The sequence below is a fragment of the Anopheles maculipalpis genome, chromosome 3RL (assembly GCF_943734695.1).
Source record: "Anopheles maculipalpis chromosome 3RL, idAnoMacuDA_375_x, whole genome shotgun sequence".
NCBI lineage: Eukaryota > Metazoa > Arthropoda > Insecta > Diptera > Culicidae > Anopheles > Anopheles maculipalpis.
In genome coordinates, this window is record NC_064872.1 from 18723397 (window position 1) to 18739401 (window position 16005).

Below are 16005 nucleotides of genomic sequence, written 5' to 3' on the forward strand. Positions count from 1 at the left end.
GTGACCAGCATTAGGAAACAGTTACTCAATATGTTTACCCGTCCAAGTAGTGTGCCAAGTCCGGTCTGTTTGCTTTTTTGTTTCTATCACTCCTCTAGCTTTCGTTGTTTGTTTGTTGGCGCTGCGACAGGCCATCCATGGTCATCCACAGAGCGCTGCGCTGTCCCCACAGGCGGCGACGGTTTTAACTGTGCCATGCCATGTAGTTGACTAACGACGTCAGTAGTTCATGCCGGTACGGGAAAGACCATACCCGTTGGTTGGGGAATTTCCCTGCTGACATGCTGGCAAAAGCGGAACGGAACTGCCGAACAAGCGTCCGATCGGTCTTAGCCGACGATCCGTGCCGATGAGAAAGAGAGAAAATTCCAGCGCTTTCTATTTTCCCATTTCCGCACACCCTAGAGGCTTGCTTGCTTATCCCGACAGCAAGCTTAGCGTCAACCACAAATCGATAAATTGTGAAGCAATCAGCACGATCAGCTTTCGTTGAAAAATGTCAACACAGCTGAGGGCGCCCCGCCGAAACCGAAAGCGCATAATATGATTCACTACACTACCGTGGCATGGCATGCTTATGCCGCACCGGTCAACGGCCGCGGTGACCGTGCAGCATATCATGCTAGCTACTGCCACCTCCATCAAATTCCTCCCAATTGCCCTCAGCTGCAAGAAAAAAAAACAAAAACAAAAAAAACAAACAAAGTCCTCTCCTCCCTAGCACCGCAGGTTCGTCGCTTGATGCAACGTTGTGATCGTGCGTTGCAGTCACGCTGCCAGTGAAGAAGGGGTTCATTCCGGTTTGCTGGGGACACTGTCGTCATCGATTTTTTAACGTGTTTGCCTGTGTCCGCAGCATCCGTGACGTGTGTGGGGCCACGAATGGGCGCGAGCGAAAACAAATATAAGATCGCACGATGCGTACGGACGCGAACTCAGTTGCAAATGTAAAGTGTGCCCGAACGGATCGTAAGATTTCAAAAAACAATCTGAAAGTGTTTCCATTCGTGTTGTTTAATTTGTTTGTGCCGAAGCGATTCGAGTGTGCTCATTACAACGTAAGAGTGTTTTTTTTTTGTGAAGTGAACCTAATTTCCAAAACCACATAACCCAACACAAAATGATGTGCTGCAAAAGAAACAGTCCGCGCACCGTACCGATCACAATGGCCAGTATCCTTTTGCTGGGTGGTGTCGCGCTACTCTGCCTTCTACCAACACCAACCACCGCACAACCGATCGATATGTTGGATCAAATCGGTTCGGAAAGCAGACGAATGTTCTACAAAATGCTCGAATATCTCGGTGACTACGACGAGCTGGAGGACGATGGACCACGGGAGCGCGAGGAAAAGGTTGGCTCGCTACCACTGCAGACGAGCAATCGGGTCGAGGTGGCGGCCGGTGGACGAGACGAGCAGTGCAAGTTGCCCCCGAGACGCGGTGTGTGCCGTGCGCTTCTTCCCCGTTACAGGTAAGGATCTCGATGGTAGTGAGGAAGCTGTAACCGAAAAAGGAAAAGCCTTTTTTCTTTCTGCCTCATCAAGCCCGTACAGCCGACCGTGCGGCTTTCTCTCGCCGTGCATTTGTGTGTCGTTTTCAAACAGCAGCAAACGCTGGCAAATATTTATAGACCAACTGGTGCGATCTTCTTCCGCACCTAACCGGGTTTGGCTGACCGGCAGTTTGTGGAAATGATTGTCAGTGAAAGTTGTGCCGCATTGCTAACGGCTGTGTGTATGTGCAAAATTACATCGTGGACGGTCGGGGTTTTGTGAACGAGTGTTACGTCGTTGCCGATGGGGAGTTAAATGATTTGATTTGTTTACCCTATCGATCATCACATGCAAGCCAATCGATGGGTGATAAAATGTGAGGCGAGCTATTTTTCCATTCCACCTGGAGGGTGGCTGATGTTATTATCACGTTTCACTCTGGAAAGGTTTATTATTTAATCGACTCACGACGCTTTAGTGGGGTGATCGTAATCGTGTAAAACTGCGCTAACGACTCATGATAATTGAGGGCTCGTGCAGAATGTTTTCGGAGATTGTTTGTTTCAATTAATAAACATAAAACAATTTAATTATTTAATAATAAAAGTAAATCAAAGAAAAAAATATCCTTTCCAAATTAACAAACTTGATTAATAGATATGTTGAACCGATTATGCCCGGGATAAGGCAAAGAATAAGGAGGAAATGCCTTATCGATGTGTGAAAATCTATTCAACACAAGCGGTGTTGACAATACGGCACTGAACCGTAATAATCAATTGTAAATAAATAAAAGATATGTTGTTGAGTTTTAGAAAATTCGAACCTCTTTTTAAAGCCCAAAAAACAATCGTTCGGAAAATGGTTTTTGGTTCAGGGTCTTTGAGATGAACCATGTAAGTTCGAACTAGTGATGAAATATAGATTAAACAACGGGTTTTGGAATGCAATCCTTAATCTGGTGTCGATCCCAAACCCGAATTGCATCACAATCCGGATTCAGATTTTGAGGAATTTGATTCACATTGGGATCCTGATTCGGAACTGAGGTGGATGCAGTTGCAAAACGTTGTCAATTTATTAGAATCTACTAGCGATTCAGCATAGTCAGATCGAAAATTTAACATGGAGAATGTATTAGAATTGGGCGACGTTAACGGCGCCGGTCTTCATAAGACAGGACCGGGGTTCAAATCCCATTCGGACCGTTCCCCCGTAGTGAGCAGTGTCTATTCAACTAAGTAAGTCTAGTAAGCCATTCGATGGCGATGGCGTGAACTAGTTGGTCGTTAGATTTGGAGGATCGATCGTAAGTCCGGTACGGTAGAATCGAAACCTCTTAAAGAGCTACTTTTCCTCATCACACGATTAAATTACAAAATGTACAAAATGAAGCGATGCTCTCTCGAGAAGACCTCGTATCAAGTCTACCACCAGACATTATTCTGTAGTATTTTTAGAAGACATATTTCTATCGCAATGCGGAAATACCTGATAATATTCTACTTCAATTTGAGTAAAGTTGAGTCAAATTGTTTCAAGTATCACATGAAAGTAAATAACTTTTTCTTCAAAGAAGTGGATCGAAAAACATTGTCAGAAATTGAGAAATCAATCTTCCCTACTGATACAGATCCCACGTTTAGTAGTAGAAAAGCAGCAGCATATGTTTCCAATTTTTTCCCATACGCTTAAAGTCACTTATAATTTTTATACAAAATTTCTTAACATTCTACTACCACTTAAGTTGACATACCTCAATCACAATACGGATAATTTTCTAACAAACGCTTCTTTTCCTTTCTCAACTCCCCAACAGATACGACCCAGCCCAGCAGGAATGTATCGAATTTAAGTTCGGTGGCTGCGACGGAAACGCGAACAACTTCATGTCTTACAAACAGTGCATGGAAGCGTGTAAGGGTGTTTGAAAGGCGACCCAGCGTCCTAGCAACCACTTGTGATGTGCATCGAAGAATGGCGCCTTTTTCGCTACTAAAGCCGTCTTTCGTGTTTCACCCATACTCTCCCCCACCAAGTGATATGTAGTGTGTTAAGAGAACCAGCTGACAAGCTGATCGCTTTCCGTACGGCGGGAACAAATCAAAACTTATAATACGATTCGATAAGCTTCGCTCAGCTCAAACTTCCTATTGTTAGTATTTATTGAGTCATTCACTGTTCGAACCCGTTACATTGTGGTAATAAATGTCGAACTTTCATTGTGTTTTTAAAAATCGTGCTGTGTTTTAACGCTCTGAATAACGCTTGTGGTCATCATGGTTAAGCAACAAAGAAAGAAACAAATTGATTCATTCTAGTATACTGCAAGGCTATTTGCTTGCCTCAGTTTGTGGTTAATAGATTATCGGTTTTTGTGTGTGTGTGTTTTTTTTTTTGTAAATTTATAACGTTTAACTTTCATGCTGCTTCATCATTAAGCCTGCTATCGATTTCTTAGTACATTATGGTGTCCGTATACCGCACCGCATCTGTTATTCCACTCATCAGTAGAAACAGACCTCACCCCTCCAAGCTGTTAAATGTTTGTCTAGCTTTCATGCCTTTTTGTTTTAGGTATAATGTTTCGGCTTGCTAATACGACTAAATCCATTCATTCGTGCCCCAGCGGCCGTACGGATGGAATAAAATTATTCATCTACACTAGAGCAATCGTTTTCCATTGTATAACTCCCTAAGGGTACGCGTTCTTCCTTTTTCGCTATCAAGTCAAATAAACAACGGCTTCCCGTGTTAGAGTATCACACACAGTAGTTTCATTATTCACACTCTTAGTTTGGACATAGGGCCGATGTTGCTTACGATTCAACTGTTTTTAGAACCATTTGCTGTGTTTACACAATCGCTTACTGTTATTATTGCCTGTTTTAGTAGCTAATCGCTCTTAAGTCTTGCACCAATATCATACTGCAAATTAGTAATCGGTACCTAATTTGTTGACTGATTTACAACATTGAGATAAAATAAAACACAAAATCCATTCAAAACAAAAACAAAAAGTGCAAACAGAATCTTTAAATAAAACAGAACGTATAAAAATATAGAATCTTTTGTAGGAATGCATTCTTCTCAAAAGCTCTTACAAAACGGGTTATGGATCGCAGACCAGAAACAAAAATCGAGACATTGCTAAACACATAATAAAACGATCAATAAAGCAATGGATAAATTAAGTAACGTTAATCTTATAAAGGATACTATCCATCTATTGTCTCTTTGCTACACTGTTCACATGTTTTGTGCTTGAAGGAAGGAAGGGCAAACAGTTGGGAAGAAGCGACATTTTGGAAACTACCGGAAAACGATTGACAGGATTGAGGCGACAGCAAAACGGTAATGTTAACAAACAATTTCCGCACTAACGCCCTTTATCGTTTCGGAATTAAAATGTACACAGCCGGCCTTGCATACGAGCGTCCAGACGTACGGGATGAAGAACTCTTCTGGCGCATCCTCCTCGACGTATTTAAATTTAAGGTCGGGGAATTTCTAGTAGGGTGAAGCATAGGCGTAATAAAATGCGATAGGTTGTAATTGTACTACAAAGGGCACTAATGTACGGTCAACTTACCCGCAAACGATCACTGGACCACTGGCTAGCGCCTTTCGAAATCACTTCTAGCACTTCGTTAACGCCAAGCTCTCCGCGCTGCTCTTGCACCCGTTGCAATCGGGAGGAAAAGAATCCTACCACCTGAAAGAGCAAGGGAATTATATACCGGAGTTGTATGCCGGAAGCATGCATGTTCCTTACCATGTCTATATTCTGTATGATATCCTGAAATGCCGAATGACTTCGGAAGGCCTCGAAGACGTTGCGTTTGTACAGCAAAGTGTAAACCAGATTGGGACAGTACACTAGTTGATGCGACAGACAGGAATTTAGAATTTCCAGCACCATGCGCAGTACCTCCTCCAATACGGACAAATCCTGCAACTATCATAAAACACGAAGAGAGTTAACTTATAGGGCTCAAACGACCCTCGGAAGATTATAACTCCACACTTACCATGTCTTCGGACGTTAATCCGCCACCGATCGGAATGGAAACGTCCGGCTCTCCATTCGGACCATTCGGTTGTTTCAGCTGCTGGTCTAGCCGTGCATGCTTCTTCGCTAAGGTTTCAAACAAACTCACCAACCGCTGAGCAACGTACGGATGGAGTGATTGAAACTGGCCGGACATGTTAGCCAACGCGGCAAGACAGTTGGTGTGCAAGTACTTGTCCCGCATCTTTAGCATGTTGTACTGAATCGTCCTGATGACAACCAGTATCAGCAAGCCTCCGAGGGAGATCTCGCTAATCGAACGCTCCGTGTACCAGGTAATGTTTTTTAACATCTAGAAATGAAATTACGCTAGATATTTATTTGTGAATCCATCAAACATATATGCTGGCAAAACTTACAATCTGATGTACGCTTCTGTTGAAGTTGTCATCTTCGCTAAGAATGAGCAAAACTATCAGCGACATGTAAATGTGATGTGAAGTACTATCGGGGGCATTGTACAGGGTTTGCAGGATCGGAATAACCTAAAAGCGGACACACGTAATTGCAGGTTGCAGAATTTTAAATCCTATTTACCAAACCATCGTTTAACTTACAAGCTGCTGAAGGTTCTGTTGTGCCATCACATACTTCTGGAATCTTTGGTTTCGGTAGAGCAGCAGATAAAGTAGCAAGGTTGCCTGATCGATGGTCACTATTCGGCACAGGGTGTTGTACAGTGAGGAAAAGTCTATCTTGAACGTTGCCGGATCCTTTTTCGGCGAATCTTTAACAAAGGACAAGCAACAAAAAAGAGAAAAAATTTAAACTCAAGAAACGATCATTTTTAAGCCACTATTTACCTTGTGAATCGGAACATCCAAATAAACTGATCCGATAGGGATTATCTTTCGTCGCGTGGTGATTGGTAAGGATCAGAATCAGCAACAGGCTCTGATTCGCCAACGGGTAGTGCTCCCGGAAAGCGGTCGGAAGATCATGCGCGGTCAGTATGTCCGGTTGCTTACGGGCAAACGTTAGTATGGACCAAAGCGATTCTGCAATGCCGAACACAAATGAACCGCCCGTCCCAAAGCCAAACATTGTCTGGGGTGCTTGGCTCATACGGCTAAGAAAATGTAACAGCGCACTCATCAGAGTGTTTGCATGCTGGCAACGGTAGATAGTACGGTAGATGGTGGATTTTTCCATCGTTTGCTGGGAAAATAAGCTGACTGAGAGCAAAATGATCATGCAGTTTACCGCCTCCAGATGAAGGTGATATGTGAATTCTCTGAAAAGACAAGCGGCAATATGCTGGTAAAATTTAGAACCGTGCTTAAAGATTTGCGAAGGACATACTTCACCGGTATCACGACAATTATGTTAACGAGCGCCTCGAGAAACGTTTCAAATTTTGTACCGTCGACAAGCTTGGCAACGGCCGCTTTCGTTTCCTCTACCGCACGGACATCCACAGGAATAGCGGTCTGACCCGTACCGGTCGAATGTGACTCGTTCGGTGTCGTATCGCTGTCTGCCGGTTGTACAGGTAGCGCTTCAAAATGCTGCAACAGCTGGTACTCCGATCCTGTCTCGATCATGTACTTGACCAAGCAGCGGATTATGAACAGTGCGTTGAAGGCGTGCCATATGTGAACGTTGCTAAAAATAAAGGAACGAAACAGTTTTCTTCTCTTCCGACACAAATCGTTTCAATATGTGTGTCTTTACTCACCTTTCGGTATCGGACAGTGTTAGCAGCTCAGACACTTTCAGCAGAAAAACGTTTATCAACGAGCCAAAGTTGCCGGTGTGCAGATTGTGGCTGATAAAGCTCTGACAGAGCGATTCTAACCGCAAATCGAGACTCAACTGTTCCTGGCTGTAAATGAAAAGGTTCATGAAATGTTTGTTTGCGTATGGGGCCACACGGAGTGAGAAGAAAAAAGGTCACTTACCTGCTTGTCGGTAGGTTGATGTGGTACTGCAAGAAGTTATTCCAGAAATCGTCATCGTATGCAGGAACGTGTGTTTTGCCGACGAAACGCTGCAGATACTCGTTCTCTGTTAGGTCCACCTGGCGGCTCACGTTCATTCCCATTTTGGCCGGATAAATTTAGTCTTTTCCGGCAAGCACGTCACAGTTTCCTGTACACAATTACGCTCCACACGGTTTGATATAGTTAATTTTGCAAACAAAACTCTTATTTTTTCTATAAGCACATCGAAAAAGTGCCAGCAATGAAATTTGCTAGTAAATAAGTTGTCTATTTATTGCATCCACAAAAGTGACACGACGGAGATTTTCATCTGACAGCTGCTAACGTCAACAAAGTTCGGCAGTGACAATTGTGCACAAAGGTATGCATAGAATAGGTGTGCGGATCGTATTATTTTTTTTGCAATCCTTTTTTGTGAAATTCTCGTGCTAAAACTAAGTATAACCATTTTAAAGCTTCGGAATATCTGGTAAAACAATGGTGCGAAACCGTGAGAACCGTAGCGACAAGGAAGTATCGCGTGAAACCAACAATAAACGCATTCGAAAGCCCGATCCGGCTCCATACTTGAACATTTGGCGCGCAATGACGAGAGCAGAAAAAAATCTGTTCCTCACGAGCTGGAGACAACCATACGGAGTTCCACTTGGTAAAGATGCTAGAGACCGCATGTTGCTTTTTATCTGGGCCCTTCATGAACATATGTCCTGTTAAATAACTACCTGAAATTGCCCGTAAAATTCTATGCTCGATGACGTCAGCGACATTTGTCGGCCGTTTGCAAAACATAAACAAACCCTTCGATGCCGTTGTTTACCACGGAACAGCTGTTCTTACGAGTGAAAGTTTTTCCTGGTTCTATTTCCCAAAGCGGTGATGGCTGGAAAAAGTTATGAAGTGTGCCGTTTGTGCCTCAGCGGATCCGCATTGTTAGAAATATTTTCCATAGCGGATTTGGGCGGCTTAATAGCATCGTTGCTTTCCATTACGGTAAGTCTTCTAAACCACAATTTTACTGCTCAAGATAGAACTGTTACTGAATATCAGCGCATTACTTCCAGATTACGAAATACGACAGCCACTCGTCGCAAGTTTGTCAAGATTGCTTCACAACGCTGTGTAATTTCCGAGATTATCGCGAACGATGTCTGGAGGTATAGCATCTCTTCAACAATCTATCCGAAGATGCTGTACCGGATGTTTCGATGGTGGACTGTGGACCGGATGTTTCAACCGAAAACACACACCAACCGAGCAATGATGTAGAAGATTTTGATGGTAACACACCAGCAATCAGCTCTGCTAAAAGATTCCAAGCAATTGTAACATCCGGCAAGGGTAAAAAGCGTTACATTTACGACTGTAAGCAAACGTACCGCAAGCAGCTGGTCGAGTGTGACATTTGTCACAAAAGCTTGCCCAAAACGCGCCTAGAAGGACATCGGAATGTTCATCTCGGTTTGCGGCCTCTGGTGTGTGAGCGTGGATGTGAGCAGAGTTTTCACTGCAAGCAGTTACTGCTACATCACTACCGGAACGTCCATAATGGTGAAACACACTGTTGCGATGTTTGTGGGAAGGTGTTACGCTCGAAGCGTAGTCTCGGATACCACAAGAAGGACACGCATGGAGAAAAGAAGTATCCTTGCAGCTTTTGCGATCAGCTGTTTGTTTCCAAGTAAGTTATGCTTGTCTTTATGTTTTGCCTGCGTAACTAACGTTTGATCGTTTCCATTTCTAGTGCTCGTTTGAATCAACATCTCAAGTATCACCAGGGGGAACGAAAGCATCCTTGCAAGCTGTGCGAATATTCGTTCTATTCGAGTAACGATCTGAAGAAACATTTGGCTACTCACGACAACCGCAGACCTGGTCGGTTACGCACCAGCAACGGAACGAGCAATTCTAACTAACATCTCGTCTCTTGAAAGAAAATTAAGCTGTAAAAATAAATTTCAAATAAACCTTCTAAAAAGTTTCAGATCCCATACGCTGACCGTATATATTAATGCGAATTCTGCTCTTCCAGAATTGTCCCGAAAATTTAAGTCCGATTGTAGAATGACAGCACCGTATGCCATAAAAATTATGAAAACATTATCAGTTTCATCAGCTACAACGGATGACAACCATTGTAACTGATTCTTAAATCATAAGAACACATCCATCTTCGTACCGATTAGCGTCTCGTTAGTCATGTTGTTGACCTACATACACATGTACCGGTCGTGGGTCGTGTGATAAGCGGAGTCCTCATCGAATCCCCAGACACTATCGGTGAGTGTCATTGAATATTTTTCGGCGCAAGATGGGCAACCGTTACATTCCAGCTTAGCATTCCGGGTGACAGAATTTGTTATTTATGTGTCGATTCCAGTTCACTTGCCTTTTCATTACTATTATGACGCCAATGCTTCGTGCATATCGCGATCAATCTGTGATGCGTTCGTTTTTTTTGCTTCTTATGAGCAACGGAAATAGCCATTGGGGTCTTATCACTTAAACTTAACATGTTTTCGTTCATTGCAAATGCTTTTTTTTGTACAAAAAAACGATCATATTAAACCGTTTTGTTTTAAAGAATAGCCTTGATGAGTTAAAAAAATATTCGAAATTCAAAAGATTTCAATGCTATACGTGCTGGATATCAGGTGACTAAAAATACGTTCCTCCTTTTTCGCACAAAACATTTGTTCGATGCACTGGTTAATTTAAAATGATGATTTACTTACTGCGCTAGGAGAGAAATGTCTTCCGAAGCCGGCACTGATCCTCAACTCATGGAACGCGAACCAAGATTACTCAATCCGGAGCACAACACAGCGCTCCCTTCATGGCCAGAAAATCGATCGTACGAATGAAAAAAAAAGCTATTAAGATTACACGAACTAACAAGGGTTGAGGGCATGTCCCTCTGCGCTCATCGACAACAATTCCGTAATCCCCAACCTCAACCGATAACCAATCTGGTGACGGTTGACTACACACTGGTCAACAGTCAAGTGGGATGCTGTTTTTCCCCCTGCTCCGGTAGTAGAATTCTCCTCTCGACGAAGAAGAAAAAAAGTTTGATTTTGTTGCTTTTCTTTCCCGTAAGAACCGATTCTACTGATTAGCGGGTCGAATTTTCCCATTTGCCCAGAAGCTTCCCGTCGCTGCTAAATTGTCGCGTACGAAGTGGCGTATGGAGCAATCGATCGTAGGGACAGTTCAGTAGCGTATTGAGGGTCGTAGCACGATCACGCATTCTGGAGAGGTGCTAGTCCGCTTTGGTGAAGTTCTGGCAATGGGGAAAGATTTGAATTCTGCCTTTCCCAGGCGAATTCCTTTGGCGGTAGTTTTGTGCTCTTGGTGTCTGGTTTTGGTGGGATTCCAGCAAGCAGTTTTATCAGTGATGGCTGTTGAAAAGTTGTGCTATGAAGAGGAAAAGTATGTTGAAGTTTCTTGGGTAGAAAAAGTATTGTGTTTTTACGTTTCCTAGCTTTCTTTAAATACATTGCAGAGTACCTAAGTTGGTGGAAAATAAAAGTCAGATCATAAAGTTTGGCGAAGGAACGTACTACTGCATGTTCAGTGAGCATCCGATGCGGATTCCAATCATGGTGGATACGTTGAGCTGTTCTGTGAGTTGTTGGGACCGTGTTCCAAGTGAAAGATCGGTTTACCTAATATCCGCGTCCTCTTGCAGATAGATTACGATGTGCAGAAAAAACGAGCCTGTTGCGAAGGGTACCATACAGTTGGGGATGAATGTTTGCCATCCTGTCGGTTGAAGTGTATCTTTGGAGAATGTGTTGCACCAGACACGTGCGATTGCTACAGTGGCTATAAGAAAGTGAGCGATTATCGGTAAGGTGATCATCAGTTACCACGTGCGCATGTTTCGAATTGTAACCTATGTTGGGTGGTATGTTCTCTTTGTTTCTGATTGCTTTACAGCTGTGAGCCTGTCTGTGAAGTACCGTGTGAAAATGGACAATGTGTTGCTCCGAACGTGTGCCTTTGTGATGCGGGTTTTGAGCGAGATCCAGCGAGCGGATCCTGTCGTCGAAAGTGTGATCGTACATGCAGATTTGGACGGTGCGTCGATGATGTTTGCGAATGTGACGAGGGATATCGACCGGATCCGAATGATGGCAATGCTTGCGTAGCACACTGTACGGAGGAATGTGTTCATGGCGTATGCGTGCTGCCTAACATGTGCCAGTGTGAGGCAGGTTAGTGTGTGATGGGTTACCATGTGGTATGTTTCTAAGAAAGAGTTTAAAAAACCATATCATACTACCAAAGCGCCCAGGGTGTCCATGTTGCAGTACAGCCTGAGACTACGAAGATTCCTAAAGATTTCCCAAAATAAGTTGAAAATACTTCAACACCTTCAACGGACAAATTTAATTTTAAAATATGTTTTTTGTTGTATGAATTACATATATCAATGACAGTATGATCAGTTCAGAGTTGATAGTTTGAAAGACTAGCCGCAAACATAAAACATCAGGTGTTCACAGTTGAGGTCTCCGGAATCGAGGACTCTTGATGTCTCTGAGATATCATCATGTCCTTTACATTTTTGAAGGTCCCCATCACAATGTTTGATCGCCAATCTTCTGCTTTGTGTGCTTTTGCTATAATCTGTGGTGCTGGGTGTTCTGGGATTTCAAATTTCCGTTAAGTAGAGAATCTTTTCTTGGACTCCGTGACCAATCAAGCCTTTTCGAAAACAAAAGTGCTTGCCGTTGTGAATACATTTGAAAAAGAAGACCAATAACATCTAAGATCTACGTTGCCCCTTCACACGAAGATCAGGGACTGATGTTCGTGTTGAATCCCGATATCCATGCCGCCAAAAGGCTCCAAACACCTTGATGCGCCACTGGGTTTACATGGATCCTCAGTCTGCTTAGGAAAACTCGTTTCATCTTGGATTTATTTATAATTTTCTCCTGATGCGACTATTCAATATTTTTGTAGTCTCTTTTTACCTTAAATTTACGGTAAAAAACGTTTTTCCGGTCGAATTCTTGAAGTCTTTCAAGACGTAATTACTTCGTTGTTGCCTGTTGTTACCTGAGGCCAGCATCCTTTTCTTGGCTCAACGACTTACTTACATTGGTCACGCCGGCCATCGAATGGCTAAGTAAGTCCTCGCTTTAGGTGAACGGCCCCCGGATGGGATTTGAACATCGAATCCTACCGATGCGGCTGACGCCTCAACCAGCCGTCCGCACCTCTGTCTGGAGTTAATTCGCTTAAGTTTGTTTGAATAATAATAACTTCTCCCATTGCTTTTGGTCTTCTTTGTCAGGATACACACTTTCAACGCAATCAAACTTCACCTGTGTGCCCGTTTGTCCCGAAGGATGTGCCAACGGTAACTGCATTGGACCGCACCAATGTGCCTGCCATGCCGGGTACGAGCTAGACGATAGCAACCACTGTGTCCCGGTGTGCCTAAAACCTTGCCAGGGTGGCCAATGTATCGCTCCGGGTAAATGTAGCTGCGGCGAAGGATATGGTCCCGCTGAGGATGACCAATCTGTGTGCATTCCAAGCTGCTCCGAACCCTGCGTCAATGGAGACTGCGTGGCACCAAACGTCTGTCTGTGTCACAGGAACTATCGTCCACGGGATGAACAGTCGCCACACGTTTGCGTTCCCGACTGTCGCAACGGTTGTGTGAATGGGGTGTGTTCTGGTGCTGGAGTGTGTGAATGTGCGGAAGGATTCCTGTACAACGAAACGATCGGTCTGTGTGAACCGTTTTGTAACGAGCCGTGTGAGAATGGTGTCTGCATCGGTGGGAACCAGTGCCAGTGTCGGGAAGGTTATCAGTTGGATCCAAAGACGGGTCGAAAATGTGTGCCACACTGTTCGAAACCATGCGTCCATGGGATTTGTGTCGCTCCGGATGTTTGTGATTGTAAAAAAGGTGCGCAAGGAAGTAGGACAAAGTCTTTTACATTTTTTTCTAACAATAATCTGCAATTTTGGTTCTTTTCTCTTAAGGTTACATTAAGAGTGAAAACAGTAGGAATGTCTGTGAGCCGAAATGTTCGAAAGGTTGCTCAAATGGACGATGCATTGCTCCGGATCACTGTGAATGCCATAAAGGTTACATTGCAACTTCAAGCTGTAAGTAGTACGATCGTGATCGTCCACTTCTTTCTTTGTTGATATAGTATTGATACCTGTCCATTGATTTATAGCACCAACTTCCAAATCATCAATCTGTACTCCATACTGCAAGAACAAATGTGTTAACGCTTACTGCATCCGGCCGAACGTGTGCCAATGTCTAGCTGGTCATCGATTCGTGGACAACAGTACGAGTGTATGCGAACCGATCTGCGAGGACAGTTTGGTGGACTGCACGAATGGTCGCTGCACACAGCCAAACGTTTGCGAGTGTAACGAAGGTTACACGCTAGCCATCCGAAATGGACGAATGCTCTGTGAACCTGTTAGCTGTCATGAACATTGCGTCAATGGTTACTGTGCAGAGGAGGGCCATTGTGTATGCCATCCAGGATATCATCCCTTACAGCAATTCGACTCCATCTGCGAACCTATGTGTGATGGTGGATGTAAAAATGGCGCCTGCATTGCCCCAAATACCTGCGTGTGTAATGAGGGATTCGTTCGTGCACCCGGAAGTGATCGGTGTGAGGCAAACTGTGATCCAGCTGTGGTCGATTGCTATAATGGAGTTTGTGTCGGTCCAAATCAATGCCAGTGTTTGGAGGGATACTATATGCCAATTCCAACGCACGGTGGACCAGCAGAATGTGTCCCGGTCTGTGTGAATGGATGCATCAATGGCCGCTGCCTAGCGCCGAGCGAGTGTCTATGCAACGATGGATACGAGTATTCGGTAGATTCGGGACAGTGCGAGCCCGTGTGTGTGCCCCGATGTCAGAATGGTATTTGCGTTGCTCCGAATATGTGCCAATGTCTGGAAGGATATACACCGATCGAAGACCCAGAGACACTGGAGGAGTCGAGCTTTGAGTGTGCACCGTATTGTGATCCGAATGTAGTGAATTGTACATTTGGCATCTGTGGTGGTCCTAACGCTTGTAGATGTTTTGATGATTTTTACTCTACCATCGATCAACAAGGCAGACAAACGTGTGAGCTCATCCCGGAACCGGTCGAGTGCGGTAAGGACGTCATTATCTATGAGGTGGAAAATGCGTCCCATGGCTGTGTTTGTGACGAGGCAACCGATTGTCCGAAACCTAACTGTCCTGAGATTGATCCACCTGTATGTAACGTAACGTGTCCTCCACCTCCGCCTCCTCCAACACCATGTCCAAAGGTGATTTGTCCAACGGTACCTCCAACCCGAGCGACGACTAAGGCACCACCAATAGTGCCAATAACTTGCCCACCGGTACAATCGTGTCCAGACGTAATTTGTCCAACAGTGCCACCTCCGGAATGTCCCACGACTCCAACCCCAGAGCCTATGTGCGATGAGCTGTACGTGAACTGTGCAAATGGCGATTGTATTGATAACAATGTGTGCTCTTGCTATCCTGGCTATCAGTTGGCTATTGGGCCGGAATCGATAGTGTACTGTAAGCCTGTTTGCAGCGATGACTGCACCAACGGTATCTGCACCGAACCGGATGTATGTGTCTGCCTACCAGGATACGTCGAAACGTTCGAAGGCCACTGTGAACCCTACTGCGAGGAACCATGCGGAAAGGGGTCCTATTGTGCGAAACCCAACTTTTGTGAGTGCGAGCAAGGATTAGTCCTCAATGAGCAAGGCAACTGTGAACGTACGTGTAACCCTGAATGCGTAAATGGGGAGTGCGTAGACGGACGTTGTTTCTGTGAAACGGGAACGTTCCTGCGGAATGGGCACACCTGTGTCGAGGCACCAGCTGCAGTTGATGATCTTTACATTCGAAGTCGATTTGCTGCCGAAGATGATGAGGACGAGGAAGAGGATGATGATGAGGAACAGATCGATCGAATCGAACCATTAAACTGTCCGGACGGATTCCGAGCAGTGCCAGCGACGGGAGAATGTGTATGCGATTCCGGAGCCATTGCCGTTGATGGTACCTGCATAAATCTGAACCCTGTTGATAAGGTAAAACTACTCGATCAGTCGATGCAGCAGTTGGTGGTAGCGAGTGACACGATTGCTGAATCGAAAAACGAAAGCATCTCTCAGCCAGAACCGATTCAACTGGCAGGATCCAGCCTACTGTCGGGAATTGATCGTGACCAATGGATCATTATAGCGGCAGTCATCTGTGCAACAATTGTGATCGTCACAGCGTCTGTTTTGATGTGCAAATACGTTAAAAAACGAAACTCGAGGGAAACGGACATCAACTAGTAGCTGACCAGTGTTACGATTAGGTACGTGTGGTAAGCAGGATGTAGGAATTCTAACAGATTAATCGTATCTTTTCTGCTTGCAGTATTCATCCCATCATCATCACCCGCCATTGCAGATTCTGGACTGCTAAACTAAT

At 44.4% G+C, this 16005-nt stretch overlaps 4 protein-coding genes across 4 annotated transcripts; 3 read left to right on the forward strand and 1 right to left on the reverse strand.

The window, feature by feature from the left end:
- The first annotated feature begins 1120 nt into the window (after window positions 1-1120).
- Window positions 1121-3426, forward strand: LOC126565555 (kunitz-type protease inhibitor 2-like). Its single transcript, XM_050222744.1, has 2 exons — window positions 1121-1473; window positions 3315-3426. The coding sequence occupies exons 1-2, from the start codon at window positions 1121-1123 to the stop codon at window positions 3424-3426; spliced, it is 465 nt and encodes a 154-aa protein (XP_050078701.1).
- A 1377-nt stretch (window positions 3427-4803) lies between these two features.
- LOC126565823 (dymeclin) lies at window positions 4804-7619 on the reverse strand. The gene is made up of 10 exons (XM_050223034.1): window positions 7469-7619; window positions 7246-7392; window positions 6870-7172; window positions 6371-6801; window positions 6125-6294; window positions 5927-6052; window positions 5527-5859; window positions 5271-5453; window positions 5088-5210; window positions 4804-5005 (listed from the first exon to the last, which is right to left on the reverse strand). Exons 1-10 carry the CDS (start codon window positions 7609-7611, stop codon window positions 4856-4858), a joined length of 2109 nt encoding a protein of 702 aa, XP_050078991.1. The 5' UTR covers window positions 7612-7619; the 3' UTR covers window positions 4804-4855.
- A 368-nt stretch (window positions 7620-7987) lies between these two features.
- Window positions 7988-9423, forward strand: LOC126560451 (zinc finger protein Xfin-like). Its single transcript, XM_050216409.1, has 3 exons — window positions 7988-8159; window positions 8696-9188; window positions 9252-9423. Exons 1-3 carry the CDS (start codon window positions 7988-7990, stop codon window positions 9421-9423), a joined length of 837 nt encoding a protein of 278 aa, XP_050072366.1.
- Window positions 9424-10796: 1373 nt separating this feature from the next.
- Window positions 10797-15866, forward strand: LOC126563924 (fibrillin-1-like). The gene is made up of 7 exons (XM_050220731.1): window positions 10797-10939; window positions 11013-11133; window positions 11199-11359; window positions 11450-11727; window positions 12816-13439; window positions 13517-13642; window positions 13717-15866. Exons 1-7 carry the CDS (start codon window positions 10797-10799, stop codon window positions 15864-15866), a joined length of 3603 nt encoding a protein of 1200 aa, XP_050076688.1.
- The last annotated feature ends 139 nt before the right edge of the window (window positions 15867-16005 follow it).

Coding starts and splice junctions, on each gene's coding strand:
- LOC126565555 (XM_050222744.1), top strand. CDS start 1,121: ATGATGTGCTGCAAAAGAAACAGTCCGCGCACCGTACCGATCACAATG. Junction 1,474..3,314: donor GCGCTTCTTCCCCGTTACAG/GTAAGGATCTCG, acceptor ACTCCCCAACAG/ATACGACCCAGCCCAGCAGG.
- LOC126565823 (XM_050223034.1), bottom strand. CDS start 7,611: ATGGGAATGAACGTGAGCCGCCAGGTGGACCTAACAGAGAACGAGTAT. Junction 7,173..7,245: donor ACACTGTCCGATACCGAAAG/GTGAGTAAAGAC, acceptor CTTTATTTTTAG/CAACGTTCACATATGGCACG. Junction 6,295..6,370: donor TGGATGTTCCGATTCACAAG/GTAAATAGTGGC, acceptor CCTTTGTTAAAG/ATTCGCCGAAAAAGGATCCG.
- LOC126560451 (XM_050216409.1), top strand. CDS start 7,988: ATGGTGCGAAACCGTGAGAACCGTAGCGACAAGGAAGTATCGCGTGAA. Junction 8,160..8,695: donor ACCATACGGAGTTCCACTTG/GTAAAGATGCTA, acceptor ATCTATCCGAAG/ATGCTGTACCGGATGTTTCG. Junction 9,189..9,251: donor GATCAGCTGTTTGTTTCCAA/GTAAGTTATGCT, acceptor TTCCATTTCTAG/TGCTCGTTTGAATCAACATC.
- LOC126563924 (XM_050220731.1), top strand. CDS start 10,797: ATGGGGAAAGATTTGAATTCTGCCTTTCCCAGGCGAATTCCTTTGGCG. Junction 10,940..11,012: donor TTGTGCTATGAAGAGGAAAA/GTATGTTGAAGT, acceptor AATACATTGCAG/AGTACCTAAGTTGGTGGAAA. Junction 13,643..13,716: donor TTACATTGCAACTTCAAGCT/GTAAGTAGTACG, acceptor ATTGATTTATAG/CACCAACTTCCAAATCATCA.